The following is a 21,667-nucleotide window of genomic DNA, read 5'->3' on the forward strand; positions in this document are numbered from 1 at the left end:
TTCTGTTCCCGCCCATTCATATACCTGTCTAGATGCTTCTTAAATGATGCTATCGTGCCCGCCTCTACCACCTCCGCTGGTAAAGCGTTCCAGGCACCCACCACCCTGTGTAAAAACCTTTCCACGCACATCTCCCTTAAACTTTCCCCCTCTCACCTGGAAATCGTGACCCCTTGTAATTGACACCCCCACTCTTGGAAAAAGCTTGTTGCTATCCACCCTGTCCATACCTCTCATAATTTTGTAGACCTCAATCAGGTCCCCCCTCAACCTCCGTCTTTCCAATGAAAACAATCCTAATCTACTCAACCTTTCTTCATAGCTAGCACCCTCCATACCAGGTAACATCCTGATTAACCTCCTCTGCACCCTCTCCAAAGCATCCACATCCTTCTGGTATTGTGGCGACCAGAACTGCACGCAGTATTCCAAATGTGACCGAACCAAAGTCCTATACATGTATAACTGTAACATGACCTGCCGACTCTTGTACTCAATACCCCTTCCGGTGAAGGCAAGCATGCTGTATGCCTTCTTGACCACTCTATCCACCTGCATTGCCACCTTCAGGGTACAATGGACCTGAACTCCCAGATCTCTCTGTACATCAATTTTCCCCAAGACCCTTCCATTGACCATATAGTCCGCTCTTGAATTTGATCTTCCAAAATGCATCACCTCGCATTTGCCTGGATTGAACTCCATCTGCCATTTCTTTGCCAACTCTGCAATCTATCTATATTTTATTGTATTCTCTGACAGTCCTCCTCGCTATCTGCTACTCCACCAATCTTAGTATCATCTGCAAACTTGGTAATCCGACCACCTATACCTTCCTCCAGGTCATTTATGTAGATCACAAACAACAGTGGTCCGAGCACTGATCCCTGTGGAACACCACTAGTCACCCTTCTGGTTCAGCCTCAGACAGCTCTCAGAGAGAGGAATCAAGTAAATGTCTAGGGAGTGAAGGATTTTTCTGCTCAAACATTACTGGATTTCAGACAAGGCAGGAGGGTATGTGACTTGGAGGAGAACTTGGTGGTGATGTTGCTCACATTTACCTGCTACACTGGTGCTTCCTGGTTGTGGAAGTTGAGGCTCTACACGAATCTGTTAAATTGCTGTTCTATTCGTAAATAGAGAGAAAATCTATCTTCTTTGCCGCTGTGTCTCTCTTTGCTCTCTTGCTCTTATGCTCCTCTCATGGAATCAGATTCTTATGTAGGTCCAGTCTGGGTGGTTGGGTCACTTCCCTGAAGGACATTAGTGAACCAAACCAGCAGCTTTCATGGTCAATCTTTGCAAGTGCTGTCCGCACAAATTACCAGCGTAATTCAGCTCAATTTCACAATCTATCTTTGTGTTTTTGTGGGTTTCCTCTCAATCGCTTTTTTCTGTTTTAAATCAATTTCACAGGATATTAGAAGGGGAGGATTTGCAGTCGGGAAACTGAAAGCAAACATCGCATCAGGAACTGACAAATCATGTACTTTGAACATGGAAGGAAAAAGCACCGTTCACAGTGGGGGAAAACCGTACACGCGTTTTGTGTGTGGACGAGGCTTCAGCCGATCATAGAACATAGAACAGTACAGCACAGAACAGGCCCTTCGGCCCTCAATGTTGTGCCGAGCCATGATCACCCTACTCAAACCCACGTATCCACCCTATACCTATAACCCAACAATCCCCCCCCCTTAACCTTACTTTTATTAGGACACTACGGGCAATTTAGCATGGCCAATCCACCTAACCCGCACATCTTTGGACTGTGGGAGGAAACCGGAGCACCCGGAGGAAACCCACGCACACAGGGGGAGGACGTGCAGACTCCACACAGACAGTGACCCAGCCGGGAATCGAACCTGGGACCCTGGAGCTGTGAAGCATTTATGCTAACCACCATGCTACCCTGCTGGCCTTTCGAAACATAAATGCAGCCACACTAGGGAGAAACTTTTGAAATTTTAGGGACTGCGGAAAGGGATTCACTCACTTCTGAATCTGAAAACGCACTGGGGAGAGACCCTTCACCTGCACCACTTGTGGGAAGGGATTCACTCAGTTATTCCACTTTCTGACACACCAACACATTCATACTGCGGAGAATCCATACACCTGCTCGGACTGTGGAATATGATTCACCCAGTTATCCACCCTGTTCAGGCACCTGCAAGTTCACACTGGGGAGAGACATTTTAAATTTCCTATTGTGGGAAGTGTTAGAACATAGAACATAGACATACAGTGCAGAAGGAGGCCATTCGGCCCATCGAGTGTGCACCAACCCACATTAGCCCTCACTTCCACCCTAACCCAGTAACCTCACCCAACATTTTTGGACACATAGGGCAATTTAGCATGGCCAATCCAGCTAACCTGCACATCTTTGGACTATGGGAGGAAACCGGAGTGCCCGGAGGAAACCCACGCAGACACGGGGAGAACGTGCAGAGTTTGCAGTGACAATGACCCAGCTGGGAATCGAATCTGGGACCCTGGTGCTGTGAAGCCACAGTGCTAAACACTATGCTACCGTGCTGCCCTGTTATAAATGATCTGGTGATCTAATGATCCATCAACATGTTCACACTGACAACAGAACATTCAGGTGCTCTCACTGCGTCTCTGTGTTCCAAACATCATTTGAGTTCACACTACACCAGCGAGTTCACGCTGACAGAGAACTTTTACATTTCCAGACTGTGGGAAGTGCTAGAAAAGATCTGGTGACGTGATGTGCCATCAATGTTTTCACACAATGAGAAACCGTTCAGGTACTGTGGGACTGGATTCAAGAATTCATCTCACCTCACTATGCACCATTGTGTTCACAATGGGGAGAGAACATACACCTGGTCTGAGTGTGAGAAGGGATTCACTCAGACATCCAACCTGCTGACAGACCAGCGAGTTCACACTGATGAGAGACCTTTTAAATGCACAGACTGTAGGAAGTGTTCTGGGAACCTGATGTCTCATCAATGTGTTCACACTGAAAAGACTGTTCAGGTGCTCTCACTGTGGGTCTGGGTACAGGATGTTATCTGAACTCACTTTACATCAAGAAAGTCACACTGGGGAGAGACCAGTCACCTGCTCCGAGCGTGGGAAGGGATTCACTCAGTCATCCAATCTGCAGATACACCAGCGACTTCACAAGTACACTCTTGGATGCTGTTTATCACACCCTGAATGAACCATGCTCATTGATGTTTGTTTCAGCTGATGTGAATAAACTCAAGCCAAATGTATGGAACGATCTGTCTGGACGGTATGCAAAACAATACTCTTCACTGTATCTTGGTAAACATAACAATAAATCCAAATGTTGATATTCTGGGCAAAGTCAAATAAGTGAGATTGTTGTTCAACACAGTGTGTCAAGTAAATTAATATGTCTAACACAAAGAAGTTCTTTCCGAAGCGCTCTCCCTTCTCTCCATCTGCACCTCAGGGTGAGGATGTGCCTGGAGACAGGATGTCCCAGTTCTCCACCCTGGGATTCTCAGTGTGATCGTGGTGGAATGTGTTTGGAGACAGGGTGACAAAGAGTCAGGGGTCAGAACTGGATCACTGCAGGATATAAAAGTGAATGAGGGGATTCTGATTTAAGGGGGCAGCCGGGACCGCAGACAGGGAGCCCGAGGTTCCATCCAGAGAATCTGACCAGCTTAATAAGGTTTTACAGTTGCTGAAACTTGAGTCTTGAATTTGAAAAATGAAGATAAGGTGTTAGCTGGAATCTTCACTATTCTGTTCCTCTGCACCTTCGAAATATTTACCATTGAATTCATATTTTAACTTTTTTAATTTATGAGAAGCATCGCCTCATATTTCTTTGTTGAATTTTATCCAGATGCCCAATTAATTCCCTCACTCCAGCATCTGCACTGCTCATGTTTCTCACCCAGCAGAGTGCCAGCAGTTTTTCTCATTGTTCAAAGATCTGCCTTTCCATTGTATATTCAGGACATCATTGTATATTCAGGACATCGATGGTCACGATGAAAGAAAACATTCTAAAGGAACATCTATTGGGAGGGCTGAGAGTACACATTTACGTCGATTGATTGGAGTACCAACCGCTCCCGCTCGGGTCCTCCATGTCCCGCCCCCTGGTCGACCTCCAGCTTTCTTCTTATTGGTCTGGAGACGCGTCAATCATTGTATGTGCAGTCTTTGGAGTCCGACGGTGAGAACTTGAGCGAGCGGTTTTAAAATGTGGGTTTTGCAAAGACAGGCTGCGGATCCAGAGCCGAAAATAAACCCCTTATACATCGACAGTGCCGGTGGGTGTGCTAAAAGGCTTCATTAACTAACGGTGTCGTCCCAAATCCTCAAAAATGAGCAATTGGCGAAGCGTTTGACTAAGTGGGGGCCAATGACGATTTTTCATCAGAAACAGGCCCCGAGTTAACCGCCGCCATCTTTATAAGGAACAATGAGCAAGACAGCGGTAGCCAGCTTTATAAGGGGCAATGATCGAGAACGTATGTGCGGCATCCATCTTGAGAGGACAATGAACAAGAGAGCGTATGTGCGGCAGCCATCTTTATGGGGTAAGAGCTCAATTGTGACACTGAAATTGTGAGCAGACTGACTTCATCTCAGAATGTTCCTAGGAAGAGGGATAGAGCTGGGATATAGTAAATGAAGATTGGAGCAGGGACTGAAAACTATAAATTCAGTCTTCTCAATATTTAATTAGAGTTAATTAATCGCCAGGAAGAGAACCAGAAACTTGAATGGACCATGCTACTGATCCCAGGTTTAACTTAGTTAAAGACGGAGGGAAAGAAAGAAGGAAATCCAGGGAGGTTTGGAGAAACCACCTTCACCATCGTGCATTAAATCTCCACACAGTATGTTTTGAACACAAGGTTAACATCTGCTATTTTGTGTGGTTGGTCAAGGGGATCCATATTAATGTTTGTCATGAGTAATGACTAAAGTGAATGATCAAATTTATCGTTAACTCTAGTTGTATCAAATTGTTAAAAAGATACAGAAATAATTGTCCAGAACTTTGATTGGAGATTTCAACACAGGGAAGAGGGGAGAGTGTGTGGGATTTGCAGCTTTGGGGGAACAAGAGAGGAAACCAGAATTATCTGTTCTGAGTTTCTGTCCTGCACTGATGGTGATGGTTTTTGTAATCTTCTTTTACAGAGAACTAGGGGGAGAGGATTTGCAGACTGGAAACTGAAACCAAACATCACATCAAGATCTGACAGTCACTCGATTCATCAGGACCTGAATTTCATTGTCTTTTAATGTCGAAGGAGAAATGTTTGTTCTGTGTTTGGGAAAGGATTTCTAACATCGGGATGAGCTCTGAGACACATACACACACCTGAGTGAGAGTGTTCCAGTGAACTGACTTTGGAAAGAACTTTAACCAGTTACACAGCCTGAAAAACCATCACACCATTCACAGTGGGGAGAAACTGTACATGTGTTCTGTGTGTGGACAAGGATTCAATTGATCATCCAACCTGGAGAGACACAAGGACACCGGCAACATGGAAAAAACGTGGAAATGTGAGGAATGTGGGAAAGGATTCCATTATCCATCCCAGCTGGAAAACCATCAATGCTGTCACAGTGGGAAGAGGCCATTCACTTGCTCAGAGTGCAGAAAGAGATTCACGCAATCATGTCAGCTGCTGACACACCAGCGGATTCATACTGGGGAGAGGCCGTTCACCTGTCCTGTCTGTGGGAAAGGCTTCACTCGGTCTTTTGATGTGCGAAAGCATCAGATAATTCACACTGGGGAGAAACCGTTCACTTGCTCTCAGTGTGGGAAAGGATTCACTCAGCTATCAAACCTGTTGAGACACCAGAAAGTTCACACTGGAGAGAAACTGTTCATCTGTTCTGAGTGTGGGAAGGCATTCACTCAGTTATCCAATCTGCTAACACACCAGCGAGTTCACACTGGGGAGAGACCATTCACCTGCCCTATTTGTGAGAAAAGATTCACTCGATCCTCTGACCTGCTGAAGCACCAACGAATTCACACTGAGGAGAAGCCGTTCAACTGTACTTTCTGTGGAAAGAGATTCCGGTCCTCATCCAACCTCAATGTACACCAGCGAATTCACACAGGAGAGCGGCCGTTCAGCTGCTCAGAGTGTGGGAAGGGATTCACCCAGTTCCCCACCCTGCTACGTCACCAGCGAGTTCACACTGGGGAGAGACCGTTCACCTGCTCTGAGTGTGGGAAGGCATTCACTCAGTTATCCCACCTGCTAACACATCAGCGAGTTCACACTGGAGAGAAACCATTCACCTGCCCTGAATGTGGAAAAGGATTCAGTGGATCCTCTAACCTGCTGAAGCACCAACGAACTCACTCTGAGGAGAGGCCATTCAACTGTCTTTCCTGTGGAAAGAGATTCCGGTCTTCATCTCACCTCACTGCACACCAGCGAGTTCACAGTGGAGAGAGACGATTCATCTGTTCCAAGTGTGGGAAGGGATTCACTCAGTTGTGCCACTTGTTGAGACACCAGCGTGTTCATACAAGAAAGGCCATTGACCTCGTCAAGTGTGGGGAGAAATTCACTCAGTCGTCCAACTTGCTGACGCAATAGTGAGTTCACTGTGGAGGTTGGATTCTGTTCTTATTACTGCTGTTAATCACATCCAGGACTGAACCATGTTCATTCTGACAGTAGGAGTTTGTTTCTGTTGATGTCAATAATCCCTGTAACTGGGCTGGTGTTTAATATTCTGGATCTGTAGCTGATTGTTCTCTCTGGGCTGCAGTGCTGCTTTAAGAACCGCTGTCTGTGATCTTTCCCCATAATTCAGGAACTCCCATCAGAAATTAGTTTACAACAAGATTCAGACCTTTTCCTTCAATCCAAAATTGATCTTTGGTACAAACTTTACAATTCAGTGTCTGAGCGGTTGCACTGATTAACATTTCCAATTAGAAAGTGCTGATTAATCCTTGCTGACAGTTCTTACTGTCTTGCACATTACACACAGTGGCACCTCCATTATCCAACAGAAAGAAGGGGAATGGGAATTGGAGAATCTAGAGTTCCCAAATGCTACCCCTCCCACCAGGTACTGAAATCCCCTCAGCACGTGAATGGAGACAAGTTCAATCCAAGTAGCAGACTGTGAGAAATTGCTGTCCAATACCCTTAAAAAAAATCTTCAGAAATTTATTGAATGTTCTAGAAATAGCTCACTCTGACTTATGGAAAAAGCTTCCTTTGCAGCTTGCTGGCTGACAGACACAGGACAAGCCTTTTATCTCTACCAAGGACATGGCTCCAGCACAGATCCTGAAGCAAGACATTTCTAACCCTGATGTGATTGGATCTTTTTTTAAAATAATCTTTATTGTCACAAGTAGGCTTGCATTAACACTGCAATGAAGTTACTGTGAAAAGCCCCTAGTTACCACATTCCGACGCCTGTTTGGGTATACAGAGGGAGAATTCAGAATGTCCAATTCACCTAACAAGCGTGTCTTTCAAGACTTGTGGGAGGAAACCAGAGCATCCAGAGAAAATCCACACAGACATAGGGAGAACGTTCAGACTCCGCATATACAGTGACCCAAGCCGGGAATTGAACCTGGACCCTGGCGCTGTGAAGCAACAGTGCTAACCACTATGATACTTAAAACAACTGTCTATAAAGGTTAAAACAGGCTGACGAGAATAAAGAGATTTTGAAGTGATCCATACTAGCTTCAGCCCAATACCCACACTCTGCCTCACACCAGTTAACCGTTTATAGAACATAGAACAGTACAGCACAGAACAGGCCCTTCGGCCCTCGATGTTGTGCCGAGCAATGATCACCCCCCCCCCCCCCCCCCCCCAACCACCTTACTTTTTAGGACACTATGGGAAATTTAGCATGGCCAATCCACCTAACCCGCACATCTTTGGACTGTGGGAGGAAACCGGAGCACCCGGAGGAAACCCACGCACACACGGGGAGGATGTGCAGACTCCGCACAGACAGTGACCCAGCCGGGAATCGAACCTGGGACCCTGGAGCTGTGAAGCATTTATGCTAACCACCATGCTACCGTGCTGCTCCGGTTACCTCCCACAGTCCAAAGATGCGCAAGCCAGGTGGATTGGCCATGATAAACTGCCCCCAGTGTTGGGTGGGGTTACTGGTTTGTGGGGATAGTGTGGAGGTGTTGACCTTGGGTCGGGTGCTCTTTCCAGGAGCCAGTGCAGACTCGATGGGCCGAGTGGCCTCCTTCTGCACTGTAAACTTAGATAAATGCTGACCTGTAATTGCTCTGAACGTTTAAAAAAAAAGGTTTGTCTCAAGAAATGTGGGCCTGTTTGAATTTCATGCAGCATCTATGTTCTGAGGCAAGAACAGCCAGATTATAAAAGTTTCTTTTATTAACAAAACACAAGCAAGAACAGTTTTAATCACTATCAAACCACATTATAAGGATGTCATACTTTAACCAAGCCTTCACACAAATAGGATGCTGGTATCTCCATGCTTTCATTTTCTTGTCTTCAACATTTTGTTCAGCTGACAAGATAGTTTCTCAAAACTTTCAAATGTCTCGTCATCCAGTTGAGTAAAATCTACATAATCTATTTTGCTGGCCACAACCTGGATATTCTGTCCACTCTTGATTGGGATACTGATGGTCATTTCTCTTGGTTCAGCAAGCGGACTTCCTGATAAGCTATATACATTCTACCCCGCTTTTCGTAAGCGAGTTGATGTTTTCGGCAACCGTGAATCAAATTTAGGCGTAATTACTGGTGTAGTTCCACATATATCACTGGTATTCGAATAGAGACCCTTTGTTCGACAGGTTCTTTTAGGCCGAGTACCTGTGGCACATGCTGATGGTGGTCCACTTTTAACTGAGATGGTTCCACCGTTTTTAGCCTTTTGAAACATTTTGGTCACAGGAGGAAGATTTTCATCTTCACTTACAATTTCACAGTACTTCCTTGCTTTACCTTTACAAAGTTTGCGTCTTTTGGTTATCCTCAGCGGTGCAGCGTCTTTCAAGCCGTCAGAGTCCATGGCTTCAACTTCCAAACGGGCAGCAACAATACGTTTTTGTTCAACTTCATATACTGCCTTTGAACCTCCTCTGCCCATAGCACGGTAATCCTGGAAAGACATTTTTCTCACAGCAAGTGGAAGTTTCACAATTGCCTGGTTGTAGGAATCAGCAACTGTGAGGAGAAGATCGCTCATCCCATTTTCTATCTCTTTCTTTCGCCGTTGAACTTCAATGTCAAAATCTTTCAGGAAAGCTTGAAGCGCTTCATCCATGGCATTTATTTTGCGACCAGTTGCTTTCCGTCTGCAAGTCATTGTTTCCGCAGCCATAGCGCTTTCCCAGAGAGAAGGCTGCCGTCACCAGCTAATGATCCCAGCATCCTCCTCTTCTGGGACCACTCAACCATTCCGAGGAGACTCAGCTCCAGCTCCGGAGATCAGTATTCCGTTGATCCAGAACCAGTAAGCCATTCTCGCCTGTTATGGGTTGTCTGTCTTTTCTGTGTATCATATCTAAACTGTTGCTTCATAAAAGGTATTAAAATCACCAATAAATGTGACTTTTGGGTAATCTTGAGGAAGTGAGCAAACGAATATGATGGACAGTAGGACCCTGAGGGTAATGTGTTCACAGACAGAACAAAGGGATGAGCAAAGCATGGCTCGGGGGATGGTAGCCTCGTGGAGAGAGTAGTGAAAAGGATGCTGGGTAAAAAATGGGCCCAGGATAAAGAGAGCCAATTAGGATATATGACCAGGTCAGGAGGTGTGTAAAATGACCAATGGGAAGTTTGTATGCGAATCTTGATGTAATTTGAAGTATATCTCCAGTGTTCCTTTGTTTGAGGTTCTCTTTATCCTGGATGCTGCAGAAGACAGTATGTGTGTCCTGTGGCCCTATGGATTGAGTCAGCCTTGCAAGTTAGTTATTATTAAATGATATGATACCTGCAAATCCATCTCAGATTTTATTGAATCTAGACTGACAGCAAATTAATCAGGGATTAACATTTGGTGCCGAAATCCAGGTTTCTCGAGATCCTTGCCTTTCATCTGCAAAATCAGAATTGGACTGCTCTCGGAAGGGGGAAAGCGGAAATGGGCCCACGATATGAATAGATAAAACTTGCAATATCGATTTTCCTCTGTCTCGTATTCTGATAACAGTCTAATCACTCGCATTTGATCAGGTGAGATTGTCTCGACAAAATCAAAGGTCAGTGATGGATTAGAAGATTTGATTTCAGTCACTGCCGGTACGGCTCAGGTTTGGAATGAGGTTAACAGTTCAGTTGGAGTCTGATGGGATGTTGCCTAGTCAGTCAGTTGCATGTGAGTAGCAAATTAAAAATTGGTTATATTAAATTATACTTTAATTCGGTTAAGGTCTTTAACGGATTGATGTGATGTCGCTAAAACAGTTCAGTAAAAGACCGCTGATGGAATGTTGGCGGACAATTCAATTCCGTTCAATTCGAATTTGGCTAAAATTGGTTAAGGTCTGTATCGGGTTGATGTGATGTCGCGAAACAGTTCAGTGAAAGAATGCTGATGGAATGTTTGCGGACAGTTCAATTCCGTTCAAATATAGTTTCGGGAAGATATGGGTTGTTTGAATGAAACAGAATTGGGTTATAAATGACAGGGGGAACCAGAGGCAAACTTGTGTATTGATGAATGAACGTATAAGGATTTGAATTCCTTTTGTCTGAATGGAGATCTCCAATGAATCAATGAGTCTGTTTAATAAGAATGTGATATCGTCTGTTCCTAGTTTTGCGAAATGTTGTGTTTTAGGAGGTATTAAAGTGAGATTTAAAACGGGGTAAGTATTTGAAAGTTCTTCAGTAACTTCGTAATAATGCTAAACATTGTGGGAGTTAATTAGAACATAATTCCCAGGAAGAAAACAGAAAGTGAAATTAAAATGTATAAATTGGGATTTGTAAATGATTAGTTGCAACTCGGCATAGTCTTGGCTGCTAAAAAAAAAATAATAAAATAGTTTCACATCACTTAGAAGTTATAAATGGCAGGCAAGAAATGTGCTCAGCACTAAATTGGTCTTCGCATAAACACAAAGAGAAGTTTTACTTCCAAGCAGTCAGCTCTGTGCAGCTGACCGGTTGAAATTGACACGGCACAGCTCCACCAGGGTCCTAGTGCCCGATGCATCGTTAGAAAGTTACTAGCAGAAGAAATGAAGTTTAGAGTGTTAAATACATTGTAGAAGGACCTTTAAGGAATAAAGATATTAGACCAGAAGTTAGAGATTACATTATAGAGGGGGGGGTATCGTGAAGGGTCCATTTCCCGACGTAGTCACTTCCGGGAAATAGGCTAGTAACGCGGCCGCGTCAATCACGTGCGTGATGACGACGGAACGTGGCGACGACACGATCACGCCCACGTGACGCCGCCCGACGCCGTAAAAAGGCGCGGGCGAGCACAGAATCTGTAGGCCATGATGTCGGGGCCCAGGAGAGCTGCACCTCGTTTTGTGGAGGCCGATGTCGAGACGCTGCTCGATGCTGTCGAGCAGAGGAGGGGCATCATCCGCCCGCGGAGAGGGAATCGCCAACCTGCCAGCGCGGTACACCAGGCCTGGCGTGAGGTGGCTGCTGCCGTCAGTGCTGTGGGGCAGACCCCTCGCTCTGCAGAGCAGTGCCGGAAAAAGCTTCACGACCTCACCAGGGCTGCCAGGGTAAGTGCCAAGAAGGTGCCCCCTGGTCACAACCATCCCTCCCCCCCCCCCCCCCCCCCCTTTTTACTTAATCACCCACCTCCCCCCCCCCCCCCCCCCCCGGCACGGGGGGGTGGAGGGGGATTGGGGCAGAGTTATTTGAGGGTGGTTCACAAAGTTGTCACAGACCCAGCGCTCTGGCCCCGTGGAGAGATGCAATCGTCTTATGACAACTTGACCCCCAAACTGTGCCAGTATCTGAACGGACTGCTGATACCTGCCGTATTGTAATGATCTACCTATGTACCCTCCCCCAACAGGCCAAGTCCGCTCACGACAACCGTGAGCGTCACAAGACTGGAGGGGGTTCGCCCAACCTGCAACCCCTCACCACCTTTGAGCAGAGGGCACTGGACCTTGTTGGGGGGTCTGCCACCCGGGATGTCGCGCTATGCGAGGTTGGCGGAGCTGCAACAAGTGAGACAACCCTCCTTGACAAACACCCACCCCTCCCCATCCTCTGTCCCTTCACACACCCTGTCCACTTGGACACCTCCCCCATCCTCTGTCCCTTCACACACCCTGTCCACTGGGATACCTCCCCCATCCTCTGTCCCTTCACACACCCTGCCCACTTGGACACCTCCCCCATCCTCTGTCCCTTCACACGCTGCCCACTGGGACCGTCCAGCGCCCTGCCGAGCAAATCTAAATAACCCGTCTCATTCTCTTCCCTAGGACGTGATGCCGAACGACCAGGGCCGTCTGGCTGCAGACGGACACAGGCATCTGCCGCCACCTCACCCGGGGCCGCACGACAGAGGGTGCCCGATCAGCGGGGAGTCCCATCCCCATCAACCCAATCTGCGGATCAGGACGCCCAGAGGGTGGCGAGACCACAAGCCACGGAAATGGCCAGCGATAACCCTCCGGACTCTGAGCGGCCCCACACCATTGAGGAGGTGCTAAATTGCGACAACATCGGGCTTGCGGCACTGCTATCTCCCACAACATCCATCATCCCAGAGACACTCACCCCGGCGGGCCTATTTAGTGACGAGTCTCCTGGGTCACCGTCTGGTTCGCACATCACAGCTGAGCAGGTACAGCAGGTGGAGGTCGGAGCAACCGAGGGCCCGGACTCGCGGAGGCCAGACCAGGCCCAGGATGCAGCTGGCTCCCAGACGTTTTCAGAGTTCCTGGAGTTTCTCAACCCACCCGCACAGCCGATGCCTCAAGAAACCCAGGGAAACGACGACGGGATGAGGGCTGCCTTCCAGACTCTGCAGACGCTGTTAGAGGAGTCGAACCGCGTCCACGAGCAGGGAGTGGTGCCGCTCATGGCAGAGACCCAGTCCGACACCGCACGGATGGCATCCGCGGTGGAGGCAATGGGTCAGGTGATGCAAGGCATTGGGGTTAATATGCACGCGTCATCTTCGGCCCTGGACAGGGTTGCCCTCTCACGGGCAGCAATGTGCCAGAGGCAAAACGACATTGCCGGCGCCCTGCAGGCCTTGGCCCAGTCTCACCAGGTCATTGGCCAGTCGCAGCAGTCAGTCGCCGAGAGCATCAACCGCCTGACACATGTGCTGGATGGCGTCGTGCACACACAGGTTGAGATCGCACAGTCCCTGGCGGGAATGTCTAACTCCCTGGACTCCGTGTCTGCAAACCTTCGGATCCTGGTGGATACCGTTGCAGGCCTCCAGGACTGGCAGCGCCAGGTGTCGGTGGTGCGACGGGGCACCTCCCCGCTCGCACCTCTGTCCCAAAGTGAGGCCCGGGGGCCACCGGGCTCACCGAGGGAGGAGGAGGTTTCGGGGCCCGTCCCATTAAGTCCATCACGGGACGTCCCGGAATTCTCGGCCTCCCCCCCCCGTCTCCCCCCCCCCCCCCCCCCCGTCCCATCCCTGCTGCATCGGGTGGGCAGCAGGCAGAGCAGGGTGGCACAATGTCACCCGAGACGCCCGCAGAGCAGCCTGGCCCATCAAGGCCGGGTCGCCCCAGGAAACGCTTGGCCAAGGAGAAACTAGTCGAGGGGGGCGATTCGCAGCAATCCTCCTCCACTCCTGCTGTATCATCTGGGGAGTCACGTAGACGTAGTGTTAGGACCCGTAAGGCAACTAAGATAGACACTGAGTAAGTTGGCACGGGTGAAGGGCACAGTTTAGTTGTAGGGGCTAGGGCACCTGTAAATAATTGTTAACATTGAACGCATTGTTCCACCTTGTAATACCGTGTGATTGTTCCACAGCCACAGGAATCGTGATGGTGACCGAGTGTCGCTGGGGTTGACGAGCGGTGAAATTTCGGTGCCGGGTGTGCAGTCCCTGCCCCTCCCCCCCACCCCCTCCCACAGCTAGCCCACGCGGGCACGTGATGGAGTGTCCGTGACGAACTCAGCGGCCACAAAGGTGGATGGTTCAGCTAATGCCATGGGTCAGACTCTCTCAAACGATTCTGAGCTCACAGCTCTTCGCAGAGCGGGCTGTCGTCATCATTCCACATGGCACTGATCACACCCGCTGACACAGCCATCAATGTTGTGCCATACCGTCTGGACCCAGTGGTAAGGGTGATGTCGAAGTGGAGCAGTGTACACTGAGAAGGGGTTGGGGGGGTGGTTGTGGTGGTGGAAGTTGTGTGTTGACCCTCTGCACGACTAGCGATGCAGGTGGTGGCTTGGTGTTCAGCGGGGACGTCACATGCGATGCGTGAACCGTGCTGCCACCAAGGCGTCGCGTGCCTGCCGTCCTCGCCGGGTCTGTCGTGCCGCTTCCTGGACATCACCAGCACCTGGGTCGTGTCTGCGTGCTGCGCCCGCCACTCCACCAGCCTCCTCCTCCTCCTCCGTGCTGGCACCACTGCCACTGGCTTCTCCCTCCACCTCCTGCAGCAGGTCATCTCCCCTCTGCATCGCGATGTTGTGCAGCGCACAGCAGACCACTACAATGTGAGCGACCCTGTCGGCCTGGTACTGCAGGGCCCCTCCGGAGCGGTCCAGGCACCTGAATCGCATCTTCAGGAGGCCAAGGCAGTGCTCCACCACACCCCTGGTTGCTGCATGGGCCTCATTGTATCGTGTTTCTGCATTGGTCTGAGGCCTCCGTATAGGCGTCATCAGCCAAGACCTCAGCGGATAACCCCTGTCGCCTAGCAACCAGCCCCTCAGCCGGGGGGGACGTCCCTCAAACATCGCAGGGATGAACGACTGCGCCAGTATGTAGGAGTCATGCACACTCCCTGGGAACCTTGCAGAGAAATTCATGATCCTCATTCGGGGGTCGCATACCACCTTGATATTCATGGAGTATGTCCCCCTTCTGTTTGTGAACACGTCCCTGTCCCCTGCAGGCGGGCGCATGGGGACGTGAACACAATCGATTGCACCCTCGGTATCCCGGCCACGCTGGCAAATCCATGAGCTCGTGCGTCTTGACTTGCTTGGTCCTCGGGAAAGGTGATGTAGCGGTCCGCGATGGCATAGAGGGCATCGGTCACATCCCGGATGCACCTGTGCACCGATGACTGGGAGATCCCAGAGACGTCCCCGCTTGGAGACTGGAAGGAGCCGGTAGCATAGAAGTTAAGAGCGACCGTCACCTTGATGGCAACCGGGATCGCGTGTCCCCCCCCCCCCCCCCGTTCCACGTGGGGTGAGGTGCGCCATGAGGTGACAGATATGTATCACCGTCTGCCTACTCAGCCGGAGTCTCCTCCTGCAGATGATGTCCGTCATTGTTAGGAAAGAGACCCGTACACGGTACACCCTCGGCCTTGGTCGTCGCCTCTGGCGCCGTGGCTGCACCCTCACTCTCTCCTTCCTCTTCCTCTTCCTCCTCCTCCTCCTCCTCCCCCTGCTGCTCGACGACTGGCAACTCCTCGGCCCTTCCCTCTGCTGCTGCAGCTGGCCCTGCATCCACTGCGGGTTGTGGGTGTGGATGCTGCTGCAGTGCAGCGGCCCCAACCACTGCGCAGAACATAGGCGTTCTGTTCACATACATTGTGCTAACCTACAGAAGGGTGGTGGGGGCAGAGAAACGGGACATGTTAGTCGACAACTCGGCAGCCACCTGCCATGGGATACTTGTGTGTCCCGGTGGCCTGGTCGCGCTGCTGACACGCGGGCAGCCTAACCCCTGGTCACTTTCTGCATCCAACGGCCAATAAACTATGTCCTCCTCAAGGGTGCGTCAGTGGCCTGTGGCCGTAAGCCACAGGGGAACCAGCGGCCGTGTCCTCGTGACCGGCACGCCATGGCATGCTGGCAGACATTTTGTTACGGGGTTGGACGGCTCACTCGCTCACTGTCTACCTAACTCCCTCTCCCCCACTGCCCCCTCCGTCTCCCCCACTGCCCCCTCCGTCTCCCCCACTCGCTCCCCCCCGCCTCCATCTCCCCCGCGCTCTGGACCCCCCTCCCGGTCTCGGGGATGCCTTCCCCGTTGTGGCCAGACTCGAGCGGAGCGCTGAGCGGTGCGCTAACCTCCTCGAAGCTGTCGTCAGCCAGCACGACTGGTTGACGAACTTAAAAAGCAGGTCTGTTTGACGCCGTGTAAACAGTGCGCGATGACGTCGGGACTTCGGCCCATCCGGGCCGGTGAATAGCGGGGGGGCCAATTTGTAGCGATTCCGGTCGTGTCGGGGGCGTGATGGAGGCGTTTGGCGGGAATGGCGACTCCGAGATTTTGTGGGGTTCGGAGAATAGCGGGAGGGCGCGGACCAGCGTCGCCGTAAAAATTTGCGACGCCTGCTATTCTCCGACCCGTCGTGAGTGCGGAGAATCGCGCCCATTAGACCTGAAGTTAGATTAGGAGAATTACTTGCCGTATCAGGAAATAAGAATCTGATGACGGGGAAAGATTTAATAAAATTAAGATGATGCAGAAAAAAAAAAGGATATTAAAACCAATTGATGACAGAGAGGAAGTGTGGGTGAAATTGCTGAATAAAACCACAGGAGAAGTAATCATAAAGAAAAAAATTGGGTTAACATACAATTGTATTAGAGAACCATGGCGTCTGGAGCAAAATAAATTATGTCAGAATTTAAAAATCTGGTCAAATTGAACAAATACAGAGGAATTATGACACTCCACCGGCAGCCTACGGGCAATGAGCGTAGGAATGTAATCAGTAAAGATTTAAATGTATGGAATGATAGAACAAGGGCAGTGATTAATGGCCCTCAGTTTAAAATGGTTCACAGTGAGCATCGGGAAACCACAAATCAGGATTGTGGGGCATTCTGTAGCCCGATTGTTTGGACTGGTAGTAGTCATATGAAACCCAGGAGACGGTCAGATACTGGGTATTCAGGAGAATTGATCATGCATTTTCAAAGACAGCGATGGGATGCTGCAGCCCCCAGGGAGATTTGGGGCATTCAGTTTTGTCATGATTGTTTTGTGGAATATCAGGCAAACTTTAATGATTGAGGTTTGTGACCACAGGGGGGGATTTTGAATCCAAGAAGTGTCAGTGTAAGTGGGATAGATTAATGACAACGTGCAATTACTGCAAGAATAGTTTGGCCGACAACAATGTGACTCTAAAAGGCTGTGCAAGCTTGTAGACAAGTGACAGACTTATGGTATCGATTTGTGAGGAAGCACGTGGTTTATGCTGTTGGGAAGACCTGGCGATGGTGCTTCTGGAATATCCAAGCACGGATAGGAAGATACAAATTAAGAAATAGGGCACTCTCCGCCTTTGGCCTGTTCATTTTAGTTTCAGATGAAGCAACAATAATACAGATGAAGAACCTGAACAACACTCTGAAACATTCTTCTGCAGACAGTATGGGAAAAAACTAATGATACAATTGGCTACATGTTTGAGGGAATTCAATGATAGAGCCCGGAAGAAAAACCTTACGGGTTAGCAACAAATCAAAATATCAGATTATTACTGAATAGTGAAACCTCCGGTCAGACATCTCTAACGGGACGTTAGCTGATGGATGATCTGTGGTCTCCAGGAGGGACGTATTACGCGGAGGAGTTATTAAGGATCTCAGCAGACAGCAGCGACTGACGAGGAACCCCCATATTTTAAATGACAGTAGTCTGGAACAGTGCATCTCAAACTATCTGATGTGGCGTACCGACAGTTTTTTCCAATGTGCCAGGGACCGGTGAGCGAAACAAGCCAATCCAGGATTACTGTCTCTTTCTTTTCTGGAAACACTCCAAGTACCGGCAGACGATGGCTCGTGTACCGGCACCGGTACGCGTACCACACTTTGAGAGGCACTGGTCTAGAATATTGGCAGCTTGCTGCCGCGAGGGGACATTTGTAACCAATATAGCATTGGAGAGTATAACAGTTATTACAGATGAAATGTCCTGTAAGTTGTTAGGGACTGTTATGTATAAATTCAATTGGGCTCTAACCACAAGAAGTTAACTGTACTAAGTGTGTGAGTGGTGTTTAACCAAAAAAATAAATAATGGCAAGTATACACTCCATGCTGTAAGGAAAATGATAACAGACAACAGGGGGTTGAAGAAAACTGAGCTATTGTCTCCAGTAAGCCAGGGCTGGCAGGCTACATGATTCAGTACAATGTTCGACGTCAGAGTCAGGAATAGAAACAGGATTGGTTGAAGCTCCTGCAATTAATAAAGCAAGTTAATCAGTGCCTGATACAAGATATCATCAGTTACCATTCCTATGGGAAACGGAAAGCACTTCCTACAAAAAAATCCCCAGCGAGGGATAAGGTCACTGATGGACTGAGTTGTGTGCTGCTTCTAAGGGACATGAGGAAGCTTTTGTGGTGATACTGCCCCGAGGTAGTCAGATGCCTTGATGGTAGTGGAACAAACGGAATGGCTATTGTGTTACCTTCCTGAGCGGCGGCAGCTATGGTTCACGGTGATTGGACTTGAGGAAAGCACATCACAAAGGGTCTATCGACACTGGTCTGCGAGATGGATGCATTTACCATTGATTTTCCTGCACAGTTTACAAATCATGACATGTAAATACGAATGACAAGGCTGAGGATAGTTGCTAGTCAGTATAAGTATACGAAGGATATAAATCCTAAGGGCAACACGGTAGTATTGAGGATGGCTATCTATCTAGTCTGATTCAGCGCGGGGTTATCTCTCATAGCTTGGTCATGGGGTTTTACCTGATGCATAGATTGATAATACTTGTTATTATAATTATATACTGCACAATCATTGGATGCCTTAATATGTGTTGTACGCTGGCTAGGGCTCGGATGCTGCCGATAGGCTTGGCCCATCATTATTCACCAAAGATGACATCTCGCTACTGGTGGCCATCACACCAGACGGAAGAGGACGGAGAGCCAGAGGCTATAAAAATGTGATGAGGTGTTTATGTACAGACTACCGGCTCAGTTAAGTTCTGATAACGGGCCTCATTTTATTGGACAGATTAACAAGGGGTTCTGCTCCCAGTTGGGCATACGCCAGCAGTTAGACTGTGCGTACAGACCGCAGGCGGCAGGGTTGGTTGACAGACACAATCAGACCCATAAAACTAAATTGGCTAAATTAAGAACGGACACGGGACTGACATGGCTTAAGTTGCTCCCTGTTGCCCTCATTCAGCTGTGGGTCACACCTGCAGGATCGGCCTGGCTCTCTCCTGCCGAGTCTTTTACGGCAGGCCCATTAGAACACCTTGCAACCTGCCTGTTCCCAGATTGGTCCAGTTTCACCATCTGACTAAAGAAAGGACTAACTATGTTCTAGCCCTCACTAACGCCCTCAAGGAGCTCCAGGGCCAGGTCCGCGCAGCTCACTCGTCACCGTCCCTATCACATAGCTTGCTCTCAGTGCAGCCTGGTCGTTACGTCATGGTCAAAAATTGGACTCGGAAAGGGTCAGAGCCACGATGGGAGGGGCCTTTCCAAGCTCTCCTTACCACCCCCACTGCAGTTAAAGTGGAGGGGCGGAGTGTTTGGGTCCACCTCCACCACTGTAAAAGGTCGGTCACTAACAGTGGTTTACCACACTGTGCTTACTCCAGTCCAATGCCAGCATCTCCTCATAATATTCACAAACTACATTCTCTCCATATTATCTCTGAGGTCAGTTGTTGCTTTATTGTCAGTGTTGTTCTGAAAGCTTACAGTATGAATCTTGTCCCCAAACCCTTCTTGCCTGTTCATTTATTGAAACCAAAAACTCTCCTTGTTCTAACGCGTTAAGAAGTCTTACAACACCAGGTTAAAGTCCAACAGGTTTGTTTCAAATCACTAGCTTTCGGAGCACTGAGGAAGGAGAAGTAAGGTCCAATGTTTGTACATTGCTCCATCATGGTGTCACATTTCAGTAACAAATGTTGAAATGTTTGTTCCTCATCCACAGGGTTTCATCAATTTAAAGTCACAGACACAGGCCTACTTTTCCCCTGGAGCTTGACACCAATCAACTTTCAGAATGATGCAAGGTTTAGCCAATGAGGGCGATCCAAGATAAGCCCCATCCCTCTTTCACACTGATTGGTTGGACGACGAACCACTCCCGCTGGACCTTCCAGTTCACGTCCCTCCAATTGGACCGGAGTTGCCGTCAATCATTGTGAGCTGGAGCATGCGCAGTCCTTGGAGACAGACGATGAGAGTTTGAACGAGCGGAAATGTGAGTTTTACAAAGAATATAAATCTGTGACCAGAGATAGACCTGGTGGATTGTGAGGCTTCATAAATTCAGGGTCTCGCCCCCAGAATCATCAATAAGGACGTTTTCTTCCCGTTTTGGGGAGGGGACGTGGTTTCCGATGGCTTTCCACCGGAAACAGCTTCACGGTCGCCATCTTTATAGGGGCAATGAGCAAGAAGGCGCATGTGCAGCAGCCATCTTTATTGGGACAATGGACAAGGGAGCGCATGTGCGGCAGCCATGTTCGGGGTGGGGGGAGCCCACCAGGAAGTTCGAAAAATATATTGTCACAAAGTTTGTTTGGATTTCAGGACAGGGAGGAGGGAGAGTTTGCAGAACAGGGATTTGCAGCTTTGGTGGACCACGAAAGGAAAATCTGTTCCATAGAAATTGGAATTGGCTGTTCTGAAGTTCTGTCCTGGACTGACAATGCTGACATTTGTAAACTCCTTTGCAGAGAATTGGGAAGGAGGATTTGCAGATGGGAAATTCCAACCAAACATCACATCAAGATCTGACAGTCACTTGGTTCATCAGGACCTGAATTTTATCAGCCTTTGAATCTGGAAGGAGAAATGTGTGTCAGTGGCAAAAGATTTCAAGCATCGGTGTGACTGGAAAAGCACCGATATACACACCTGAGTGAGTGTTCCAGTGAACTGACTAAAGCTGTGGACGGGGTTCACAAATACACAAGAGTACTCAGCTGTCGTGGCAATACGCACTCCATTTGTCGGGGGCTTGAGTGAATCTTTCCACTTTGAAAGTGTCATCATTCGTCGAGGGTGGTTGGATCAAGGGTCAAACCAGGGTGGGGACTCGCGATTTTCAGAGTTGCGGTGGAGCCGGGAGTGCAGGAGGCGAAAGAGGCCGGTGTCCTGGCCTTTGCGTCCCTAGTAGCCCGGCGGAGGATCTTGCTGCAGTGGAAGGATGCGAGGCCCCCAAGAGTGGATACCTGGGTCAATGACATGGCGGGATTTATAAAGTTGGAAAGGGTCAAATTTGCCCTGTGAGGATCAGTACAAGGGTTCTATAAATGGTGGCAGCCTTGTCTGGACTTCCAGGCTCAAATATGGGTATCTTGGTCAATAGCAGCAGCAACCCGGGGGGGGGAGAGGGGGTAAGTGGGGGTGTTCCTTACTATAGTTTCTATTTTTTTTCGCTACGGTTATGTAACTTAACATTGTGTCAATTTAAGTTGTTAATATGTTGGGTTGTTCATTACCTTGGCGAAGGTTCATGATTGTTGTCATTATAGTTATTGTTGGTATTTTAGTATGGTTTGATGTTGTATAAATTCAAAATT

The 21,667-nt window shown here is 48.8% G+C and overlaps 1 protein-coding gene and 1 pseudogene across 7 annotated transcripts; one reads left to right on the forward strand and one right to left on the reverse strand.

Moving 5' to 3' along the window:
• Nucleotides 1–4,167: 4,167 nt before the first annotated feature.
• Nucleotides 4,168–21,519, forward strand: LOC119952483 (gastrula zinc finger protein XlCGF8.2DB-like). 7 transcript variants are annotated; one of them, XR_005457871.1, is made up of 4 exons: nt 4,168–4,565; nt 5,176–6,604; nt 20,068–20,340; nt 20,673–21,499. XR_005457871.1 is itself a non-coding variant. In XM_038776282.1 (3 exons), coding segments are annotated over exons 2-3 (1,077 nt in total). In that variant the 5' UTR covers nt 4,168–4,565; nt 5,176–5,528; the 3' UTR covers nt 20,069–21,499. The 7 variants fall into 7 exon arrangements, 4 of the variants coding, with proteins under 4 accessions (XP_038632210.1, XP_038632212.1, XP_038632211.1 ...); XR_005457870.1 differs by having other exon boundaries at nt 20,819–21,498; XM_038776282.1 differs by having other exon boundaries at nt 20,068–21,499.
• LOC119952484 lies at nt 8,378–9,840 on the reverse strand (annotated as a pseudogene).
• Nucleotides 21,520–21,667: the final 148 nt, after the last annotated feature.

Source organism: Scyliorhinus canicula, chromosome 17 (assembly GCF_902713615.1).
Source record: "Scyliorhinus canicula chromosome 17, sScyCan1.1, whole genome shotgun sequence".
NCBI classification, from domain to species: Eukaryota; Metazoa; Chordata; class Chondrichthyes; order Carcharhiniformes; family Scyliorhinidae; genus Scyliorhinus; species Scyliorhinus canicula.